This window comes from Falco punctatus (genome assembly GCF_963210335.1).
Source record: "Falco punctatus genome assembly, chromosome: 7".
Taxonomy (NCBI): domain Eukaryota; kingdom Metazoa; phylum Chordata; class Aves; order Falconiformes; family Falconidae; genus Falco; species Falco punctatus.
In genome coordinates, this window is record NC_137587.1 from 36,697,359 (window position 1) to 36,718,897 (window position 21,539).

Genomic DNA, 21,539 nt, shown 5'->3' on the forward strand with positions numbered 1-21,539 from the left:
TAACTATTACATCTACAGTAATGTCCAGAGGTTGTCCAGAGGTTGCAGTCAAGCTCAGGGGCCCTGGCCATCCTTGCTTTATGTGACTCGGTCAGCTACAGATTGTCTATGAAGCTCCTCCTGATGCTACACGCGGCTTGATGGGCCTGGGCAGGACATACAGGTGTGCGCAGTCACGTGTAGGATCACAGCTTAATGTGTCTAAATGAAGTATTGATCCAGGTAAACAAGAGCCTGTACCCAGCAGAGTCTTAGTGTTCATGGGGTTTCCCCTTCATCTGTCCCACCCTAAAAATAATGAAATTTTAACATTGGGTTTCTCCAGGGTGAGTGGCATGAGCCGGAGGAGTAGAATTTGTTGCTTTCTTGGCATTTGCCGTAGTCAGAGGCTGCAAAAAGTGCATTCACTGTTGCTGCCGAAAAAGAAAACACAATTCTGTATTTTGTGTATGATCTCTGTGTACACACTCGCCTACACTCTGCCAAGAGTTTTCTTTACGGCCAGAAAAGAATTTTTCCAAGTTTCCTCCAAAATCTGTAGTGCTGTGTTGGGACACTTTCAAAACTTCAGGCTCTTAGCCTAAGTGGAAAGAAACCAAACGCCACTGTTAAGGAAGGAAAAACAAACACAAAACCTTTTCTCAGTGGTTAGAAACAAAAAGCTCCATCAGCGTCAAAGTGTTACACAGTCCAGCCTCATGAGTTTCTGCAGGGAAATCCTGAAAAGAAACAGCCGTGTTGGGGGTGAAAGGGGCGTTGTTAGCCTGGGACAACAGCTGTGACAGGTGCAAACTGGCTGTGACAGTGACAGCCCCGAGACTTCCTGCTCTGGGGACACGCACGCATGACCAGCACACATGCATGCACCTCTCGGCACCCAGGGGAGAAGGGACCGATCTGCTCCTGTTCCTGAGCATCTCCCCATCTTCTGTCGGGGAAAAGGAGCAGCCAGGTGAGCGGCCACACGTGGCTCACTGTCCCACGGGTGTTCTGTGGTGACGCTGCCAAGCAAAGGTGGGGTGGCAAGGGGATGCCATCCTCTTAGGTGCCTCCAGCCCCCTCCTCACCCCCGCTCCTGGGAGGGCAGGGCTGGGGCCACAGCTTTAGGAAAGGCCAACAGTTGTGGAGTGTCGGCAGTAAATGTAATTTTCAAGTTTAAAAGAGTGAAATCATGTTATAAATATTTTAGATGATTGACTTAGGTTTTAATCCCGGGGCCTGAGTGGGTAATGGCTATGAAGAGAGGAGGAGGGAGGAGTGGAAGTGAAAGAGGACCAGAATTAGGCCCCAGTTTGCAAAGCCGTACACGTGTCTCAGTGTAAGCACATCCGTGGTCTCAGGTTCAAGTTAGATACTCAGGTGTGCATCAGCCTTACCCTTGGGTGAGAGTTTGTCCCATGTCATCACCCCTTGCCCCCACAGGTCTGGGAACCTGCAAAGCAGATGGTAAAACCTTTTGAATTTCACTCAAGTTCATTTCTAAATGAAAAATTGGCTGTTTCCTTCCTGCCCTTGCATTTCTGGAGTAGAAATATTGGAGTATAGTGAAGTTTGGTAAAGAGCACCCTGCCACATTTGCATTCCAGCCTATCATGAAAATGTGTTTGTTTTGTGCTGAAGAACCAATACACTTCTTGCTGGGAAATACTTGTGGCTGTCAGTACAGTACCGGGGTTTAAAAGCATCGCTACTTATTCCCCTGACTTAGAACTAATATTTTTTTAGAACTAATATTTTTAAAGAGCACGGGATCAAAAGTCACTGTCATAACACGTATTTTGTGAGCTAGAAGAAGTTATTTTTATATAGTGTAAATAAACCTTTTTTTTAATTTATTTGGTACTTTAAATAAATAACTGTGGCAAGTAAATATTCACAGGTACATGCAGGTGTACATGAAGAAAACTGCTTACGCATCTGTCAGTACATAAACACAACACATATACCCAGTACAGAGGGGAAAGTAAATATTGCAAAGAGACCAGTATACTGAAAGAAATTTCAGAAAGGTATTTCTTCCCCTAATTTAACAGGGTAAATGGTGCACGAAAATTAAGGAGGAGCCTTTCCAAACTCCTACCTAAAAGTGGAATAATCTTGATAATCTTAAAAGTACAATATAGAGAGGGAGCGGTGAGGCCAGCGCCAGAGCCCGCAGCGTCTCCCTCGGCAGCTCTTCCCCCTCCCCCTGTGCAAATTCTCCTGGATTAAAATGGCAGAGGGAGGAGGGGAGTGGCCGGGGACAGTTCGTCTGATATGAGATAACCGCTGCTAGTCAAATTGCACTTTTAATTGCACGGGCCCATAAAAAAGAAAAACTTGCTACAGAAGTTCATTTGAATGAAAATGGAAGACACACCCCACGAGCTGCTTGCCATGGCTGTGCATTGTTTGCCCTCACCCCGCCGTACAGCCCGAGTGGCGAATAAAAGCGAGCAGTTCGTACACTTTTGTTGCCCGTTTCTGTCAGGACGGCTCTGGACACCCCCCCGCCCCCGTTTTCGCCCCAAAGCACACAGGGGTTGCCGACCGGAGCCTCGTGTGACGACGAAAGGAAAAGTGGTCTCGCCTCCCCTTTTGTTTCCCTCCCTCGCCCCCCGCCCCGGCTCCGTCCCCGTTTCTGGGAGCGCTGCGGGGGGCGGCCCGGGGAAGGCACCGAGGCGCGGGGCGATGCCGCCCCCGCCGCCACAGCCCGGCCGTCGGACGGCGCCATGCGGGGAGGGGTCCCGTGCCCCGCCGGGCTGCGCAGGCTGAGGGGGCTCCCCGCGGCCCGAGCCCCCCGCCGCCGAGGTGGCAGGGCGGCCAGGCGCCCGGCTGGCGAGGCGTGAGCCGGGAAGCTCGGGGGCGCCGCGCACGCCGGGCCCCAGCAGCGGATCTCGGCTCGGCAGAAGAGCCCCGGGGAGCGGCGGGGCGCTCGGGAGTTACGGAGCGGACCCCTGGCGCCCACCGCCGCGGCCGGGGCAGCAGTGGCGCCCTGTGACGGTGACGAGACGCCCCGGCGGGCGGCTCCGCCGCTGAAGGAAAGCCGGAAGCACCCTGCTGATGGGCCTGATCCTGCTCCGGAGTGCGGGGGGGGCTGCTCCCCGGCTGGCTGCCCTCGTCCCTTCAGGGCTCCGCTCCCCCAGAGGGGGAGCCCCCCGGCCCCGACACCGTCCCATACCCGCAGCGCCGCTTCCGGCCGGGCCGACCCCGCTCCACCTCAGGCCACCCCTGTCCGCTGCGTGTGTCCCCGTCCCCCTCCACCCCCGGGAGAGACTCTTCCCCTCCGCGCCGCTGCCGCAGGCGGCCGTTCCGACTGAACCAGGCACAGCCATCGGGCACCAACCACCCCCGACCCTGCCCAGCTCAACGGCCCACGGGCAACGGGGGCTTTGTATGGAATCCCATTCAAACCACGCCGTAACCTTCCGCCTCGGGGGGAGAAGGAGGGGGGAAAAGTAGTCCCTCGCCACCCTCCTCCCGTTGCTGAGTTCACAATGGGGCGGAGGACCCCACTGCCGCCCCCGCCGCGGGCCGGGCCGAGCCAGGGGGCGCCGCTCCGGCGGGGGTGAGCGAAACCCCCTCTCCCCCTCTCCGCTCCGGCGCAGCCCTCCGAGGAGAGGTATCGCTGGGCGGAGAGATCGCGGAGCCCTCACACGTACGGCCCGGCGATACGCCTCCACCTAACCCAGCAAACGGAAGCGCCGGGCCGCCACGATGGACAGGAAACGCCGTCCAATGGGCAGGCGGGCTGGCCTCCCAAAATGTAGGTTTAGCCAATGCGGAGGGGTAGGAGCTGGGGAAGGCGGGGCCTACCGCAGGCAGCAGCGCAGGTTGAACGGAGTCCCAGCGCAGGGCTGGGATGAGCCTCAAAGTTAGGGGCGATCGTGGTGGGGGATGTAGCAGCGCCGCTGCCGCCGCGCACCGGCCCGGCCCGCCCCGGCCCGCCCCGGCTCCCGCCCGCCCTCGGCGCCTCCCCCAGCCCCCCCTCCCGCAGTTTTTAAACTCTGATCCCCCCCCCCCCTTTCCTTCTTCTCCACACCCCCCCTTCCTCCCCTAAATGCCAGCCATGATCGAGAAGGGCCCGGAGGTCTCGGGGAAACGGCGGGGCAGGAACCACAACGCCGCCGGCGCGAATAATAACAACAACGGCGGTAGCAAAAGTTTATCCGCCGCCCCCAACGGCAACAGCAGCGGCAACTCCTGGGAGGAGGGTAGCTCGGGGTCCTCCAGCGATGAGGAGCACGGTGAGGAGCGGGGGGGCGGCGTGTGTGGGAGCTGGGGGGGCAGGGGCCGGGCGGGCCCACGCGGGTAACGCTTCTCCCTCTGCCTCCCTCAGCTGGCGGCGGCATGAGGGTCGGGCCGCAGTACCAGGCGGTGGTCCCCGATTTCGACCCCGGTAAGTCTTTATTTATTTCTTTTTTAGGGGGCACGAATACATCTTCTTTCCCCCCCCCCTTTGGACTTCCCACCGATGAGCGGAGCCGGGGGGGTACTCTGCTCATGGGGGGTGGTGGTGGTGGTGGTGTGTGTGCCCGAAAATAATCCCCCCTAATTCCGGCCCCAAACACCCGGAGCGGGAGCAAGGACCCCCTCTTCCCCCCACCCCCCGGCTGATAAAAGAAGTCTCGATGCTTTCCAGAGGGCGCTTTGCAGGCAGGGAGGAACAGGGAAGCTGGCAGGGCTAGAGGAGGCAGGAGATGGCAGTTGGGTGGTTTTTTTTTTTTTTTTTCTTTCTTTTTTTTACCCCCCTCCTGGACTTGTCTGTCTGTGGGCTTGGTGGCAGCGATGGAACTAGAAGATATCAAGTTGTAAATATAATTTTTTCGAAGGTATTTAGAAGGGGCTTGGGTCTGTATTTTAATTTTCTCTCTTCCTAAGAAGCTACTCACTTCCCCCCTCAAAAAAAAAAAAAAATGTTTCACATTCCAGCTATTCTGCTGCGGTTCTTTGTAAGCTAATTTAAAGTGGTATGGAAGCAAATTTTGAGCAAACAAAGGAATTGGGGCTGTGCTGAAAGGCAGGTGCTGGAAGCACGTTAGTACTGATGTATCTCTGTGTATAGAAAGACAGGCTGTTGACCTCCTTAGTTTGAAATCTAAGCATTTCTATTTTTTTTTTTTTTTGTTTTGTTCCTTTGTAAGTGGAGGGTGAAGCTAGCAAAAACCCTCCTCTTGTCTGGAGAGCCTAGCGTTTGGAGTTGTCCCTTTGCCCAGCCCAAACTTAATTGAATCCTCCGCACCTCTTGCCTTAAAACAAAAAGAATGGTGTGGAAAGCCACAGTGTCTCCTTATTGAATCATCCTGAGAGTTACTATTGTGTGGATTTAGGAAAAAGGATTCTCATGGATCATCTTCAGGCTGTGCACTAATGTGTTGGATGCTTTTTTTTAATTATTAAATACATATGTTTGTTAACTGTTAAGGTGTCGAGTGGGAGGGTGAAGAGGATATTATTTTTTTCCTTAAGTTCATTATTACTTGTAGGTATTTACGGATTCATTTTCCCCCACTCCTCCCCCCCTTCATTTTGTGACAAAATAAGATACAAGGTCTTGGCACATGGGAACTCCATTTCTTGGTTGACCAGGAGGAAGGGGGGGGGGGGGGGAGGAGGGGGAGGGGAGGAGGTGGAGAAGAAGAAAAAGGCAAGGGGGAGAGCTGTTAGTTAGGCAGCAGTTGACACTATTTTTCAATCTGTAGGTCAAATGCAACATTTCTGTAACACAATGTGCATCACACTGGCTATTAGCCAGGTATCACAACAATACTTGGGCTTTTCGGTCACCCCTGTGAATTACCTCTTTTGTGCAATTCATTTCTCTAACATAATAGATGGAGGGGAAAAAATACTATATGCCCCTTCCTCACTATTATGTGCTTAGTTATACATTGTTCTGGTTTTAACTTATAGATGCACAGTGACCTATACAAAGGTTATTGCTTTTTGTACTGTGTGGAATGGAAGGGGTGGGGGGAAGTATGTGATGTAGGGAAATTTTTTTTCTGAGTAACATATACCCTAACACGGCATCAGCAAGCGCCCTTGAGTACACGGTGTAATACAGCTTTTGGTAAATTCACTTGAAGTATATGATCAGTCTTCTGATGACCTGAATGGGCATTGGATCCTCATTTACTGATCTATTATTTTCTCCCCATCTCCCCACCTCCCCCCCCCCCCCCCAAAAAAAAAAAAAAAAAAAAAAAAAACCAACCAAAAAAACAACCAACCAAACAATAACTTTATAGTTAACAAGTTTGAGGTGAACTTTGTCTGCTTGTGTATTGAAGAGTTGGTTTCCTAGCCTCTGGAATTACTCGGGAATGGTTTTGCAATGCAACGTTGTTTCCTGAATTTTGTGATCTTTTCTCAGTCCTAAAGGCTAAATAACCATGTTGTGTTTATTTGTTATGCTTCTTTTGTTCCCTTCTTTAAGAAAGAAAACCCTAAATAAGCCTAACACCCTGCACTAAGACCTTTTGACCGAAACTGTTACATTACCAGTGAGACAGGACAATTTCAAAGTTGAATTGATGAAATAGTGTTATCAGAGCGCACAGATGCTGTGTCTGTTTCTCACTAGAAATTTTAGGGATGGTTGACCAAAGGGTCCTAAAGCTTGAAGGTTGCTTGGTGTCGAGTTGCAGAGGCTTTCACCTTCAGATTAGCTGGCTGGTAAAATGTAAAGGGCTCACGCTGCTCTAGCTGTGTCTAAGGGGAAAATGGCACAGACTAGGCCTTGTATGTGTTACCTTTTTTTTTTTTAACTTAATGTTCAGTTATACCTTGAGTTTAGTGGAGATATCTGTAACTGCTGATTCTTACATCAGCGTTCTTATGTGGGTGTTCTTCTGTCCCTATGCATAGGGCAGAGAAAACATTTCATTCTGTTTCACTTCTCAGCCACATGCAGTCTGTAGCAAAGAGCAATAAAATCAGGAAAGTTTTCTGAAATCCTTTTCTGTGAGACTACGGGACAAAGGAGAGGTAGAGCAAGGCAGTGGTGTGATGCTATTCTAGGTTTCATGAATTAAATAGCCGGAGAAGAGCAAAAAAAGTACCATATGGTACAGCCTGAAAGTGAAGAGAGTGTCTTCTCAAGATCTCATAGGTTTAGGGAGGGAAGGGACCTCAGCGCCTTTCTGTTTGCATGGAAGGGGGATAGGGAGTTAGAGCGTGCTCGTGTCCCTTGTTTGAATAGAGCATGAGGAAAATGGTTAAAGGTTGTGCTTTGGTTTTGCTTCATCCTTATAACCAGAAAATAACAAGTTCTCATTCTGGATTAAAATACCTTGGTGCAAGTTTTTGATACTCCTTGTGGCTAAAACTTGCTGTGATGGTGACCGAGGAAGGGCATGATGTGATTTGGACTGTAAAAATGCTTGTGGCTGGAAAGCTCTGTAGGAGGTAGTCCTTACTTGCAGTTCCTTTAGTGAATCTCTCTATGGTGGCAAGGCCTATTCCATGGGCTGGCAGAGCCTATAGGTTCTTTGCCAAAGTTTATGTTCCTGTCTTTCTTGCCTATCCTGGTCTCCCCTTACTTTGAGAAAGATTTTGCTGCATTGATCCCACTTATTTTATCCTCTCAAAAACTTATATTATTGGTATAGTACTTAAACCTCTATTATTTGTATAATAAGAATATTTGTACAGTAAAGGCAAGGCTTTTGCAGAGGCAATGTGTTTATTAAATAAGCCAAAACTTTTTTGGGCTGAAAATCCCATGCCAGAGCTCACTAGAATCAGTAAAACTTGCACTTCAGCTGTGTTTCACTGTTTGGCCTTTATTTCACAGATGTGATGTGAAAAATTGCTATTGTCTCTCCTATTTTTCTCTTATTAGAGCTCAGAGTCAAATATTTGCCAGCTGAAAATTCTGTGTGTTAAACTAAAGGCTGGTATTGGTAGGTCAGCATTTCTTGCGAGTTCTTGGTCTGAGATGTTGAGGGTTTTGAAGAGGGAAAACTATTATGGTTCTTTTAATCCATACAAATGAAACCCACATGTCCTGTTAATGAAAAAACTCAGTGGAAGGAAACATTGCATATCCTAAAGCTAAATAAAAATCTTTCATATGGCAAAGCGCTGATACTGTGCTTGACCATTTTACTTGTTTATTAATTTACGCTATTGGAACATTGAAAATAGGAGCAAGAAAACATTCGTGAGTACTTTAACACAGCCAGTGAATTTAAGTAAAGATGAAAGCTTCTGTAATTTTGAGAAGTGTTAAATAACTCCCTGAGGAGAACGGTGTCTCCTGGATTTTGACATGTAGTAAAGGCAGATGAGCTTTTTTTTCCTCTCTTGTAGCACTACAGCTTTAGATTCCCTCATTAGCTGCAATGACAGTAAAAATACAAGCCGTATCTTGTACCTTTGAACATCAATTGTGTTGGTCATCTTTGGAAAGCATCTTCCGAAGCTATTTCCAGTGGAAACAAGCGAAAGCTGGTTTGACTCAATAGTGTCTTGTAGAGATCCAAATTTGGGATGTGTGTAAATTGGGAGGCTTCAATCCCTTGTTGGCAACGCTACTCTCTTCCCAGTATTTTGTTGTTGAACTGTAACAATTGTAACTGTTGTGAAGTAGAAATGGTGGAAGGAAATACTTTGTAGTGCTTCTACCTCTAGGTGCAGGAAAGTCTACTGGAAGGTGTTTGCTGCTGGAGTGTCACTAATCCTTTAGGAGCTTGTTCGCTGCTCCACAGTTAGCTGTACTCTTGCGTGCTCCTGCACAAACACTTGATATTCCCTGAACCACTTTAGTGTCCAAGACTGTGTTGTTTCACTGTTACAAAAAACAAAGGGGGAGGAGTATGGGAAGAAACCAACAACCCTTTTCAGTGTAGTCAGAAACTCTGTCAGTGTAGTTGTATCTAAGAAGGGGTAAAAATACATATATATAAAAAATATATGTATAGTCATGGCTGTCTCTGATCTGAAATGCCTAACGGCGAAGTGGTGGTGTGGCTGTGCCCTAGGGGAGGAAGCGGGTGAATCCATCCAACTCCGTAAAAAGCGCACCCATCCTCTGTCTATTTAAGATCAAAGGTGAAAGTATAATAATGGGATAGCCACTGAGTGGCTGATTCCCCTAGAACAGCTATCTTTCTTTGGTGATTGTAAAGGCCAGATTTCATTAGGTTATATCTTCAACTATGAAGTGCCTATTGGTCTACATGATGGGGACTGTAACCCTTTAACAAAAGGTTGTTAAAAGCCCCCTTAGGACTTGCACTTGGCAAGTGCAGCTCCCAGCCAGCTTGTTCTGTTTCTTTGCTTGCAGATAGTCCTGCTCGTACCAGTCCTAGTAGTTTGTGAATAGTCTGAATACCCAAGGACTGTAAGAGAAAATGGTATTTAGATGAATGGACTTGTCAGAAAGAGGGTGGGGAGAAAACTGTGCTCTCCAGGTGAGACTTTGGGATCTCCATCTGAGCAAGTGAAAAAGTCAAAACCAAGCTCCTAAAAATGGAAATACTGGTATCCTGGAAGGCTATCTCATCTTCTCAAATGACTTTGCCTTAAACACTACAGGCAGGAAGGAACTTGGTGCAAGTGTCTCTTTGGAAAAGAAGGGAGAGTTACGAGAAGGTTTGATCTAATCAGAAATACCAAACCATAGTATACTAATGCCCAGTGTGTTTGGGCTGACAGAGACTGCCTGGTATCTTGATAAACCAGGTGTCCTTTCACTGTTGTCTGAGGAGATGTGCGTCGTCCCCTACATGAGTTTTTCCTCAGGTGGTGGAAAATCAAGGTACTGTGGGTTTTCTCTTAAACTTTTGGGTGGGAGAAGAGGAGTTTTCCCCCTAGTTGATCTGCTTAGCCCTTTATTCCCTTGTGGGCTATATGTTTCTTGTCTTCCTTCTTCCAGAAGTCCAAGCCTCTCTGTATGTGGTATACTTTAGAGCAGATGAGGAAGTCCTCAACAGGCGCTCCACCAAAAGCTGTTGCCCAAGCCTTGTTTTTTCAGCTGTCTCAACCCCATAGGCATTTAGGTACAGTTGAAGGGAGTTCTTAAGGCCAGGCCTGGTCCCCAGCAGCCCTGGAGAAGGGGGAGATGACTGCTGCCACCTCCTTACTGTGCTGGCAACTCTGCTGGTGTGTGGTGAATCTCAGTCTCGTCTTGTTCCTTGACTGGTACATGCTGCTGGTCTAGTCACTATGGCAGGAGAGTGTGCAGTCCCACTACTACATTACAAGAATGAAGCTGACTTCTGGATGCCGGCAGGTTAGCTTATTCTCTGTTTCTTAAATCCACCCTGGAGAAAATAGTAGTGCTCAAGTTGGAGACTTTATTATCCGTATCTCTGGCACCTCAGCAAGAGAACAGCTGTTGCTTTGGTGCCATACTTTTCTTACCTCTGGGCTGTTTGCCCAAGGGAGACCATTTTTAATCCTGCGTGGCTCAGTAGTTAGCTTTCACCTGGTCTGTTCACTCGTCCTGTGAAGGGGTGCAGAGGCTGCTGTGGTGAGCAGAGCTTCTGGTCCACATTATTCCAAGGCATGGCTTTGGAGCTTTCTCATTATTCAAATAGTACCAAGAACATCCTTCTCAAACCTTAATGCTGTAGTAAACAAACAAGTCTCAGTGCAGCCAAAGCCTGTGGCTTCCTTCCCTGCCTGGCACATGCAGTGTTTGTATGTGGAGGTAATAGCTGTCTCATGTACTGACAAATGTATTAATGGCTGGACTGGAATTAATACTAGGTAGAGTGACTACTTTGTTCTTCGTAGCTGGTTCCTGCTGCTTAATGAGTTGCTCTTAAAAACTCTTGTTTGCAGCCCTAGTTAGGTCTGTGACTTGGCCAAGTGAAGGCTTAGAGCTCCCTGTGATTAGTCATTATAATTAGCTCGGAAATCTTTGCCTCTGTGATCAAGGCACACTGTATAAAGGCACACTGTATAATGCGGCTTATAGTGGGCTGCAGTCCTGTCACATACCTTCAGAGCAGTGTAAATGACAGCGCTTTGTTGGACATACGTATGTATTTTAACTGTGCTGTAACTTTAATATATGATTTTTTTTTAATATGTGCTGGGCAGGTAAATCTGAAGTAACTGGCTCCTCAAAAAATTGTGGTTTGTGCTAGTCCCCGCTTCCCTAGGATACAACAATTCGTGGTTGTGGCCAAGGCTTGCCTTACTCATTCCAAGTGTAAGGTAATATTTAGACATGGTGACTAGTGGCTGATTTGAGTCTAGAGACCAAATTAAAAAAAGAAAACTTTGGGGTAGTTAGAGCCTGCTGTCTTCCTAGGAAGTCTGTACCTCTTTATGTACTGGGTGACCTTGTCTTTTGAGGCTTTGACTTGACAGTATAAGAAGATGAGCAATCCCACGTTCTTAAGTGTTTAAACTTGAAACAACAGTTTGAAATTCAGTTCTTGAACACATAAGTTGATTTGTAAACGAAACTTGGTCTTAAATGCTTAAGTAAGGTATGTTAGATTAGATGGCTTTTTAAACTTTACAAGCTTTTAGTTTATAGTTTGATATGAAAGTTTTGATGACTTTGTGCTTTTCGAAAGTGCAAGAGGATGTGCTCAGCCTTTGTGAAGGCAGTGAAAGTTTCTCCAGCATATTCTAGAATTGGGCTGCTTTTGTGCTCCTGTTTCTGTTTTGAAATGCAACAGATTGTGATGGGACTGCCTTTAAGTATTGTAGGTCAAACTGAATAAATTTGTACAATATTGAGACAAAACAAGTGAGTTTAACTTACCTTTCCAAATATCTTCAAAAATTCAACTCCAAGCAGCAGTTTGCTCTTTGAACTTCATAAAGGAAGTATTGGTAAATGTTGCGTTTGGGGGGAGGAGGCTGCAGCCGTGTGATAAAATTGCAAAAATCCCCTCTCAGGAGGAAATTGTACTCTATGCTTCCCTCTTCAACCTGTCTTTCTATCTTGTATGTACCTATAAGGCACATCAGCAGAGTCTTACATGTATTCTGTATAACTACGTATATCTCCAGAAAAATATTATTCCCCTGCCCTATTAATTATAGGCAGGAGGATAAGGTAGTGAGCTTTTGTCCTTAAAGTTATTTCATCTTCCTCACCACCTCCCTTATCTCTGTGCTCTTCATCTGGATGGATTTCACAAGTAATAATCTGAGAAAGTCAATGGCTTGTTTTTGTAGTGTAGTTGTCTAATTAGAGGAGTCTAACCACATGGCTGTCTATCGCAGCTTTTCATTTTTGCTGTCTGTAGGTATCTGTGATAACCTGTGATGATAACATGTGCATGTACTTTTAGATGGCTAGATGCCTTATCAGGTTGGGGTTTAGTTCGTACAGACTTTGATTTGAAAGTTGGGTATTAAAAATAATTATTAGTGTATGTGACCTTGAACTGGTGTTCTTCTAGACTTTATAACCCTAGTATGAAAGCCTGGTGTAACAAATGTGTAATCATAGTTTTGGCTTCTGGGTTCAGAAATCCCTAAGGCATATGTATAAACAAGGCTTGTACGCAGGGGCACGATGCCTGCCCTCTGCTCTTAGCCGGTCCATGGAGGAGGCACAGAGAGGTTCCAGTTCCACAAGGGGATTTGGGATGCTAAGAAAAACCTTTCCTGAGTAGGAAATGGACTCCCCTTTAAACACTGAAGTGGCAGGACTGGGAAAGTCTCGTTTACAAAACAGCATTGCTTTTGAAGCAACTCTTTACTTGCAGTTTGCATTGAAATATGGAGTTTTTTTCTCTTCTCTGTGACTTCCCACCTTCCTTGGGGGTCTAAACTCATCCCTCTGTTCTCATCAGTAACATTGGTTTGAGTCTTGGCCATGTGTGGATGGAGATAGGGGGAGGATTTTTCACCTCCTGAGAGCTAGCTGCCCCATGTGGCAGGTGCTGTTGGCTGGAGTTGTTCAGTTTTGCGTTTGGGTTGCTAACAGCTGTGTGAGAAGCTAAAAGGGCCGTGTCTGTAATCCAAGGGCTTTTTTTTTGTGCGCGTTGAACAGTGTAAATAACCTGTAGATACCAGTGTGCCTCCCTAGGAGGGGGCTGCTCTGGGTGCTTTTGGGGGGAGTCAAGAACTGTAAAGCCAGGCAGGTGTACCAGGTGTAACGTTTGTACTTCTGTGGTATTGTTTTCTGTCTGGGAATCTTAAAGATGTCCCTCCTGGGACCCTTGTGCAGCTGCCACTGCACTGTTCATGACAGTAGCCATGGGAACACAAGTAGGATGATACAAGTTTAAAACCCCAACTTGTTGCTAGGCAGACCCAGCTCAATGTGTAGATTAAGTAGGTTTAACAACAAAACACCAACCCTGTTCTCATGTTCTACCTCTTTCATGGGGGAAGACAACTTGGCTCGCCCCAAATTCTGGGTCTTTGTCTTTAGGCTGGCAGAATGGAACCAGCCCCCAAAGGGTCCCCTGATACCAGCCAACTTGGGGGAAAACCCCTTTTGTACATCTGAGCGAGTACGTGGTGGCTGGGTGAGTGGGAGTTTCAGCAGGTAGGTTTTGACACAACCTTTTCTTGAAAACGAAGTGCTGCGAGGCAAAGCGATGTGCCATCCAATGCAAAACTGTTGTGCTGCTTGTATAGTCTAAAAGTTGTAGCCTGCGTTAAAATAGATACTGCTAAAAGTGACACTCTAAACAAAGGTCACAGGCTTAAAATATCACAAGATCGCTTTTAAACTCTGGCTGTAAAAACTTAAAATTATGACTAAGGCAAGCTAAACACCTTCAAAACTTACAGTGCTTTTGCACACAGCATAAATGACGGTATGTGCTAGATGAGCTGGCATAGACCTTTTAACAAGGGCAATCTTTTGTTGATAAGTTGCTTTGTCCCAAGATCATGTTTTGGTACTTCTTGTTCAAGAAATAAGAGCAGCCTGTTCCCTCTTGTTATTTTTGCCATCGATGCCTGACAAAAGATGTGTGGCAAATTGTAGGGGCATGAAGGGAACTGGAGACCCAGTCTCTAAGGGAACGATGGGCTCTGTACTTCTTGAGGGCTGAGCTCCAGCATGCCTTGGTCTCTGCAGCTTCTGGCTTCCTGTATCACAGCAGCAATTGGTTATGTTCTGGCCACTGGTTTAAATGGATCTTTTTTATTTTATAAACATTTGCTGTGCAGTAACTGTCATTCCTGTTGGAATAAGGCCATTTATAGAGATGCTCCCAATTACCACCTGCTCTTTTTCTTTCTTAGCAAAGTACACTCTTACCTAATTTAACCTCCCACAGCAACTGCTTTGAAGTTGTTTTCTCTTTGCACCTTGGCTCACTGCTATCCCTTTCCCCTCTGACCACCCTAACTAACTGCAGTTGTCCTTGCTTGTACTTCCAGAAATTACCCACTTCTGGGGGGGGGGGGGGGAGGGGGGGGAGGGAAAGCTGCTTTGCTTGGTTTGCCCCAAATATTTTTGTAGTCAGCTCTTACAAGAAAAGATTGCTTTCCTTTTAATATGCTTCAGCCTTTTTTGTTGTTTCCTAAGTTGCTATTTGTGGTTCTCCCACTTTCATTATAATTTGTGTACAGCTTTTAGATCCTATCTGTCCACCCTCTTACTAACCCAGCCTTGCTTGGATTTCTGTGCTCCTCTCTATGCTCCTCAGCCCTCTTTCCCTGTACTTTGTTCCTCCAGGAGAGACCTCTTCTCTGTGCCTGAGCTGCTCTGTAGTTGTTTTCCCAAGTTCCCTTGCAGGCTGGAAGAAAGTGATCATGATTTTTATTTTGTTATGATTTTGCTCTAAAAAAGGGGAAAATGTAGCCGAACTCTTCCCCTTAATCTAGTTTACAACTTGTATACCTCTCTGGATGTGGGGTCTGCTCTGCCTGTTTTTCAAGCATTTAAATAGCAGTGATGTTTTTGCCTTTTCAACCTCCTTTCTCAAGGCTTTTATGCATTGTTGAAGAGTTTCTGCCTCAGCTTTTCCTGTGGAAGCCTCAAGGTGCCGCTTGCTCTTGCAGGAGCAAATGCTTCCCACCACTTTAGCCTGGCAGAGCACCTGTCTCTGGCCAGTAGCATCACTCTTTTCCTGAACTGTTACTGCTGTAGCAAACAGGTGTGAGAAGGATGAGAGAGTTCATCCCTTCTGCAGCCTGGGCTGCCCTGGGGACAGGCTGAACGTTTGTCTGGAGCTTTCAGCTGGCCCCTGCCTGCTGGGCACTGAGGCTGAGTTGCTGTGAGTAGCTTTGAAGCCTGTCCTGTGAATTTGTTGAGGAGGGATGGGGGGTCTCCTCACCTGTTTTGTGAATAAAGCAAACCTTGGGGTTGCTGGCTGACTGAGATCTGCAAGCAGCAAGTTTTGATGCAGTGAGGATAAGCTTTTTCTCGCTTTGCTGTAGACTCAGCCTTGGGCTCATTGTTGGGTGTGCTGAGTGGGGTGATGCTGAGGGGAGCTGGGACAGTACAGCTGGATCTCATCTGAAGTTCTCATCACCTCTCTTCCTTTTAGGCTTTATACAAGTATTGAATGACTTGGGGGAGAGGCTTGCTGGTGGGAACTTGGTGGCAGAGGGAAGATTTTTCAGAGCCGTCCTCTGGCTCTCAGCCCAAGATCTGAGTTGCTTGGCAAATTGTTTCCTCCTGTGCATACTGGCTCTGAGAAGCGGGTCTGCTCTCTGGGAAACTGCTTCATTGTGTTCTAGCTCTTTCTGTATTTTGGGTGGGTTTTTAGGCCTGTTGATTTGGTTCTTAAAATGGTTCCCCTCCCATTATTTGCTTGGGAGTGTGAGTGCCTGAGATGTGTGTGTGGTTTTTTGTGTTTTTTTTTCTTAAGGCAATTTCAGGTGAAACAGCCAGCTGTCCTCCATGAGCAGGTCAGATGCTTTCCTTGTGGTGCGAACAGGGCAGGCATAAATCCAGGTATCCTGCCAACAGTCTGAAAATTGGCAAGGGTCTAGGGGCATATTTGTAGATCTGGGTGAAAAATTACTTTTTCTATTGGAGCAGAAGCAAAGATGATTGGAGTTGGGGGGTCTTGCGGTTTGCTTTGGTGCAGCTGGTGACAGAGAAACATCCCTGTGCTGGTCCAGAGCAAAAATGGGCAGCCTTTGTTTTGCCTGACAATCTGAGACTTGCTGCTGCTGGTTTGAAAGGACAAATGTGTATTGAGAGGTCCTTTATAAACGTATAAGCTGTTTAGAGAGTTGTATGCGAGTGGTTACCTTAGGCATAGTGATGTCTTTTATTGTACCCATCTTGCTGAAGTTATTTTGAAGGATGGAGAAGAAAGACAGAACTTCTTAGATCCTCAATAAGAATATTTTTAGAGATTATAAAAACAAATAAATGAGGTCTTGAGGGGATTAGACTTGGAAGCAATTCTTATTGTTCTGAAACTTGCTGGGGAGGGGACTGTTTCATGCTCTCTTACCTGAGCCCTTCTGAAGAGGCTCTTGGAGCAGATGCTGGCCTCGTCTTGAAACCAACTGTCTCTATCTCAGTTCAGTGGAATGCTGCCCTGTCTGGTTATTGCTCACTCCTCTGCTGTTGTGTTGCCCAGAGCAATACCTCCTGAGCAGCAGTGTGTCCTTTTGTTTCAGCTCAAGGGAAGGAAACTACTGGGTGCAGTAGTACTGCTTGCAAAATGATTTCAGTGTCTGCTGGGGGAGTGGGGTAGGAGATGCAACTGGGGGCTCTGAAAAGAGGTGGGTAGGAGAAACCTTTCCAGTGACTATATAGTGCCTATATAAATAAAGGCAGCGGATTTAATTCATGCTGCCAGAGCTGGGACAAAGCTTGGAGCAGGTGTACATCCAGAGTTTTGCTTAAGTTGGATGGATGCCTGCTGAAATGTTTATCAAACATGAGAATAAAAGGAAAAAGGTTGCCTTGAACCTTTTTTTGATGATGCATTTTAAAAATAACTTTTCTAAAGTCAGCAGCAGGTACAACTAGAGTTTGAAAAATTGACTTGGTGCTTGCAAGCCACAGTGTGAAACACCTGTACTGCAATATGCTCTGCAGCAGGAAGGGATAAAATGGTTGGGTGGTGCTTGCTTACTGTGGTGTGTTTGCTGTTGTGGGGTTCTCCTTGTGTGCTAGGGTTGCCTTTGCACTCTTATTGCTACTCTGTTCTTAATTTTTCATCAGTAGATGTAATTTGGCTTGGTAACTGTATTGTACTGCTGTTCGAGAGGTTCTGGAGTAGGAAAGTTAATCTTGGTAGTTTTAGCTCAGGTTTACCTCTAAAACTATGGCACGCAGTTGAAGTGCTGAAGCTGTCTTCAGACAAAGAAAGACACTACTGCACTAATGTGCTAATTTTATACTCTCACTTGGCAGGTTGCCTTTGTAATCAAAGGGCTGGAAATTTTTCAGTTTGAACAAAATGTTCCAAGTAGCTGTTCTCTAGGTGGAAACGGATTTGATACGGGATACTGCCTTCAGAAGAAATCCATCTTTCCATAACTTCCTGGGCATAATCATTCCAACTAAAATTCTCTTTCCTGACTAAGTGAAGCTATAGTAAAGACCTGAGAAGGCTTACCTGTGGAGATTCCTCAGCAGAGGCATCTCTCTTCAGTCTCTGTGTCTGATGGGAAGGGGTGGCGGGGGTAGGGGATATGTTTTCAGAAAGTACCTGGAAGTTTTAGGAATGGCAGTTGTTAATGAATTTCAACAGGGCCATTCTATTATGTGCCATTTTCTCCCTGTTTGGTTAATAACTATTGTACGTGTTTGGTAGAGAGCATGGTCAAAATAGAAAAGCTTGTTTTAAGGAAGTTTGGAAGAGAATGTCCTGGTGAGTTGTACAGTACCTGACATGTGAGAATTATGCAGCAGGAGGTAAGTATCTGCTTCTCATCAACAGTGTAAAAGTAATTAGAAACATCTTTTGATGCCCTTAAGTTTTTGCCTATTGTTTAAGGGAATCAGTGAGCATTGACTAGAGAACATGGGTATCCAGACTTTACTTTTTCCAATGAATGTCCACAGGAGCAGAACAATCACAGGGCAATCATATATTTTTAAAGTGGTTTGATATGAAATGTTAACTCAAAGGCCATGTTATGTTACTAGAAAGCTTAAAACAAATGGCAGAATTGCTTCCAGGCTCTATGAAACTCATGTCTTCCTGTTTTCTCTGATTTATTCTTTTTGAAGTAGCTTCCAGTGTTCTTGAATCTATATACAATTTTAAATACAGTATTTTCTAATGAGCCTAAAATTTCAGCCTCTGTAATACTATAATGAGAGCTGGCTGCTAAACTTTGTTGCTTTGAGTTTAAGATGAAACAAAACTCTGTGTGCCATATGTTAAAAGGACAAGCTGACTTGACAACAAGAATGTTTTATCTTCTGCATTTTGGCAAGTCTCTGTAGTCTTGGAGGGCAACTGTAAGGAGAGAGAAATCAGTGAAGGTGTAGGAATGATGTGAACAGGACTTGTGAGGTCAGCAGAACTAGAAGCTGTGTCTTACATGGAGGGGGAAATAGGAAGAGAACCAGCCAAGAAGGGCTGAAAAGCGGCAGTGGGGAAAATCTCAACTGAAAAAACGTCTCATGCTGTTAGTGTCCTCTCCTAAAGATATTTGGCTATTCTTTCTGTTGTTTTATCATTTGATAGATCAAACATAGAGTTGCCAGTTCAGATGAGTGCAAATCCACCCTTCCTACACTTTGCCAGAATATGGTCTTAAATTGAATTCCTGAGATCAGGAGTCAAACCAGGCTGGTGGGGTGGTGGTGGAAGGGAAGCTACATCCATGTCAGTATCTTACTAGCTAAAGGCTGCTGTACCTGCAGGTCTGACACATCCATGTTGAGCTGAGCTACTGCTTCTGCCTACAGCAGCTGTTCTTATCTGTTAGGGCCTTATGTACATAACTGGGTACTGCCCTGGCAACCTGGGCAAGTGTGCAGCTTGCTTGGTGATGGAAGAGCCAGAGCAGGCCTGTCCTTCCTTTCTCTCTTCTGAGGGAAGGAGAGCTGTGGCTTTCTCTGCTCACATGCCCTCTGCGAGCCCTGCAGCTGCTCAGGCCACTCAGCTGAAACTCTTCCTTGCTCTGGGTTTTGTTCTATCTTACCTGAAAGCAGTTTGCTCAGAACTTAAGGACTTACATAGTGGGATGCAAGTTGTGTTCAGCATCTGCTGTTGTGCTCTGTCACCATCAGTGAAGTGTGATGTCTCCATGGCATACTGTTCAGTTGGTGCTGCTGTGTTGGGCTTGGTGAAGCTTGATCACCATGGGTCTAATGACTTGCTTGCCATAACCTGTGATAAAGGGGGAGGGGAGGATTGCAAGTGAGTGTTTCAGCCATCCTGTCAGTATATTTAACTGTCCTGTTGGTTGTCCTGCCTGTCCTTTGAAGCCAGGCAGCATCCCTTTGTACTGCCTTTGGAGCATGAGGATCTCGTATGTGATTACTTTCTGCTGGACTGTAGCAGGCCGCTGGAAGTTTGAGCGAGCCAAATGAGCTGCTGGCTCTGGGGATGTGCCCAAGCCAGATGCAGGAAGAGCCAACACTGTAAGTCACCATGCAGGCTGGCTCTTGGCACGGTACGCAGCCGAGTAAAAGTTGCAGGACATGCTTTGCAGGGTCTAGAGGCTGAACTCACCTCTGAGTGGATCTTCTAAAGTTTTGTTAGTTCTGTTCAGGCTTGAGTTCTACAGTACGGGTCTTTTTCCTCCATCTCTGTGTTTTACACTATATTAAAGTTCTTGACTTAAACACTTGTTTGGGTGAAGGGGCCCTTAAGGAGTCTGGAAAGAAGGGAGGTTGGAGGTGGAAAGACAGAAAGCCGTATTTCATCCGTGAGCTGCACAAAGCACCATATCTCTTTCAGAGGTGGAAGTACTGTTACTACATGCATTCATTCCTAGACCTCTCAGGGGCTGGGACAGGTCTTGCCTAAATCTGATCTCCCAGGTCATGCTAATTCTAGTTCTTCTTTCTTGTGCCATGCAATAGCTCAGCCTCCCCCCTCTGAAAAACAAGCAATATTGCAGTCATTCCTGTGCTGTTCATGTGCTGTGTGTTCAGAGCAGGACCCTCCTCTGCCACTGGGGTGTCCTTGCTGCAGCAGGTGGTGGTTACACTGTCACTGAATTTGGCCAGGTATGTCCAGGATCCTGATCAGTAAGAGCAGGCACTTTGTGCTGGTGCTGTTGTTAGACAGGCATGAAATCCCTGTCTTGGATCACAGTACAGTTTACACCCTGTTGTTTCACAGATGTCTGTGTCATACAGCTGTAGGGTGACAAAAATCATCTTGTCAAAGCAGATGTTTAAGTGGCTATTTAACTTGCTTTGTAGTGAACTATCCCCATGCAACTACAGCTGAGTGGAGAAGGAGTATGGGCTAGCATAGAGGGAAGTGGTGGGAATACTGCCTCCAAATAGCCGTAAATAAATAGTCCTTGATTGCAGCCAAGCACAGCTAGAGCATTAGTGAAGTGAGCAAGGGAATGAAGTAATGATCATGGACAGACCCTGGAATGAATTGGACAGGGGAAGCTGTCAGCACACCCAAAATGGCCCTTCTGTGTAGATGTCTGACTAATTGGCAGTGATGGGGGAAAGAGCACGTAGGATGCTGGGATTTGACACTAGCCTCTGAAGGGCTCACTAGGGCATATGTGACCACTGGAGGTGGCTTGTGAAGCTGGCTGATAGGTTCCTTCCATAGGGTTTAGATGCATAGTAACAAGAAGGTTGTCACTGGCAGGGAAAGAAAAATAACTTGTTCCCCTCTTCAGTCACCTGCACTGTAAGATTACAAGCTTGTGCTGGGATTGGGCAAAATGAATGCTATCGCTTGCAGTGTTCATGGCTCTTGGTGCTTGCTTGCCTCCACATAGAGGAGCTTGGGACATTTATGTGCTGCCAGGGACAGTAGCCACTTTTCCTGTTCAGGGCAGGACTTTCAGTGCACAGTTAATCCAGGTACTAAGATAAGTAATTAGCACCTCTACTCTGCATGTGCGGTCTCCATAGCTAAGCCTCCATCAAGTTCTTAAGTTTCTTATTTTGTTAGCCCCCAGCTGGATCACTTCTCTTGGCACAATGGAGGCTGAACTTGAATGAATGAGAACCCAGCTGGGAGGTGAGCCAGCTTGCTGTGCAGATAATGTGGTGATATGTCTTCTCCTTCCTCCTGTTTTTGGCCCAGTGGCTTAAAACCTTTTTCTGAAAAAGCATCCTCCAGTTGATTTTTCAAATGGGGAAACAGACAGGGCTTCTTGTAACAAGGGAGGGTAAACTTGGTTTAGGTTACTTTGCCCTGCAGCAGAGAACCCTGACACCTGAAGGTAAGAGGTGGTGGTGGGGAGAAGACTCCAAAAAGAGCTTGGTTTCATTAAGCAAAGTCACCTAAAATCTTGACATGTTAGAATCATTTCCACTTGGCATAGACTGTGACAGGTGTTTCACCATGGGAAACTTACTGCTTGACTTCCAGTATGACCTTGGGCAGAAAGCTGAACTTTTTGGCTTTCTCCATTTTATGTTAAAGCTGCCTGTGTTCAGTATGGGGATGAGAGTGGAGTGGACAAGTGTGTGTGTATCTAGACACATTAGAGAAGAAACCAGCAGCCTAAGCAGAGCTAATGCTTTATGAGGCAGGGCTGGAGTCCCC

At 46.5% G+C, this 21,539-nt stretch overlaps 1 protein-coding gene across 1 annotated transcript in view; it reads left to right on the plus strand.

The window, feature by feature from the left end:
- Positions 1-3,979: 3,979 nt before the first annotated feature.
- The window catches only part of RCOR1 (REST corepressor 1), a 90,092-nt gene continuing 72,532 nt past the window's right edge, over positions 3,980-21,539 (plus strand). Inside the window, exons 1-2 of the mRNA XM_080394616.1 lie at positions 3,980-4,226; positions 4,319-4,378. Coding sequence (XP_080250742.1) covers positions 4,040-4,226; positions 4,319-4,378 — 247 coding nt within the window. The 5' untranslated portion in view covers positions 3,980-4,039. The remainder of the gene's footprint in view (positions 4,227-4,318; positions 4,379-21,539) is intronic.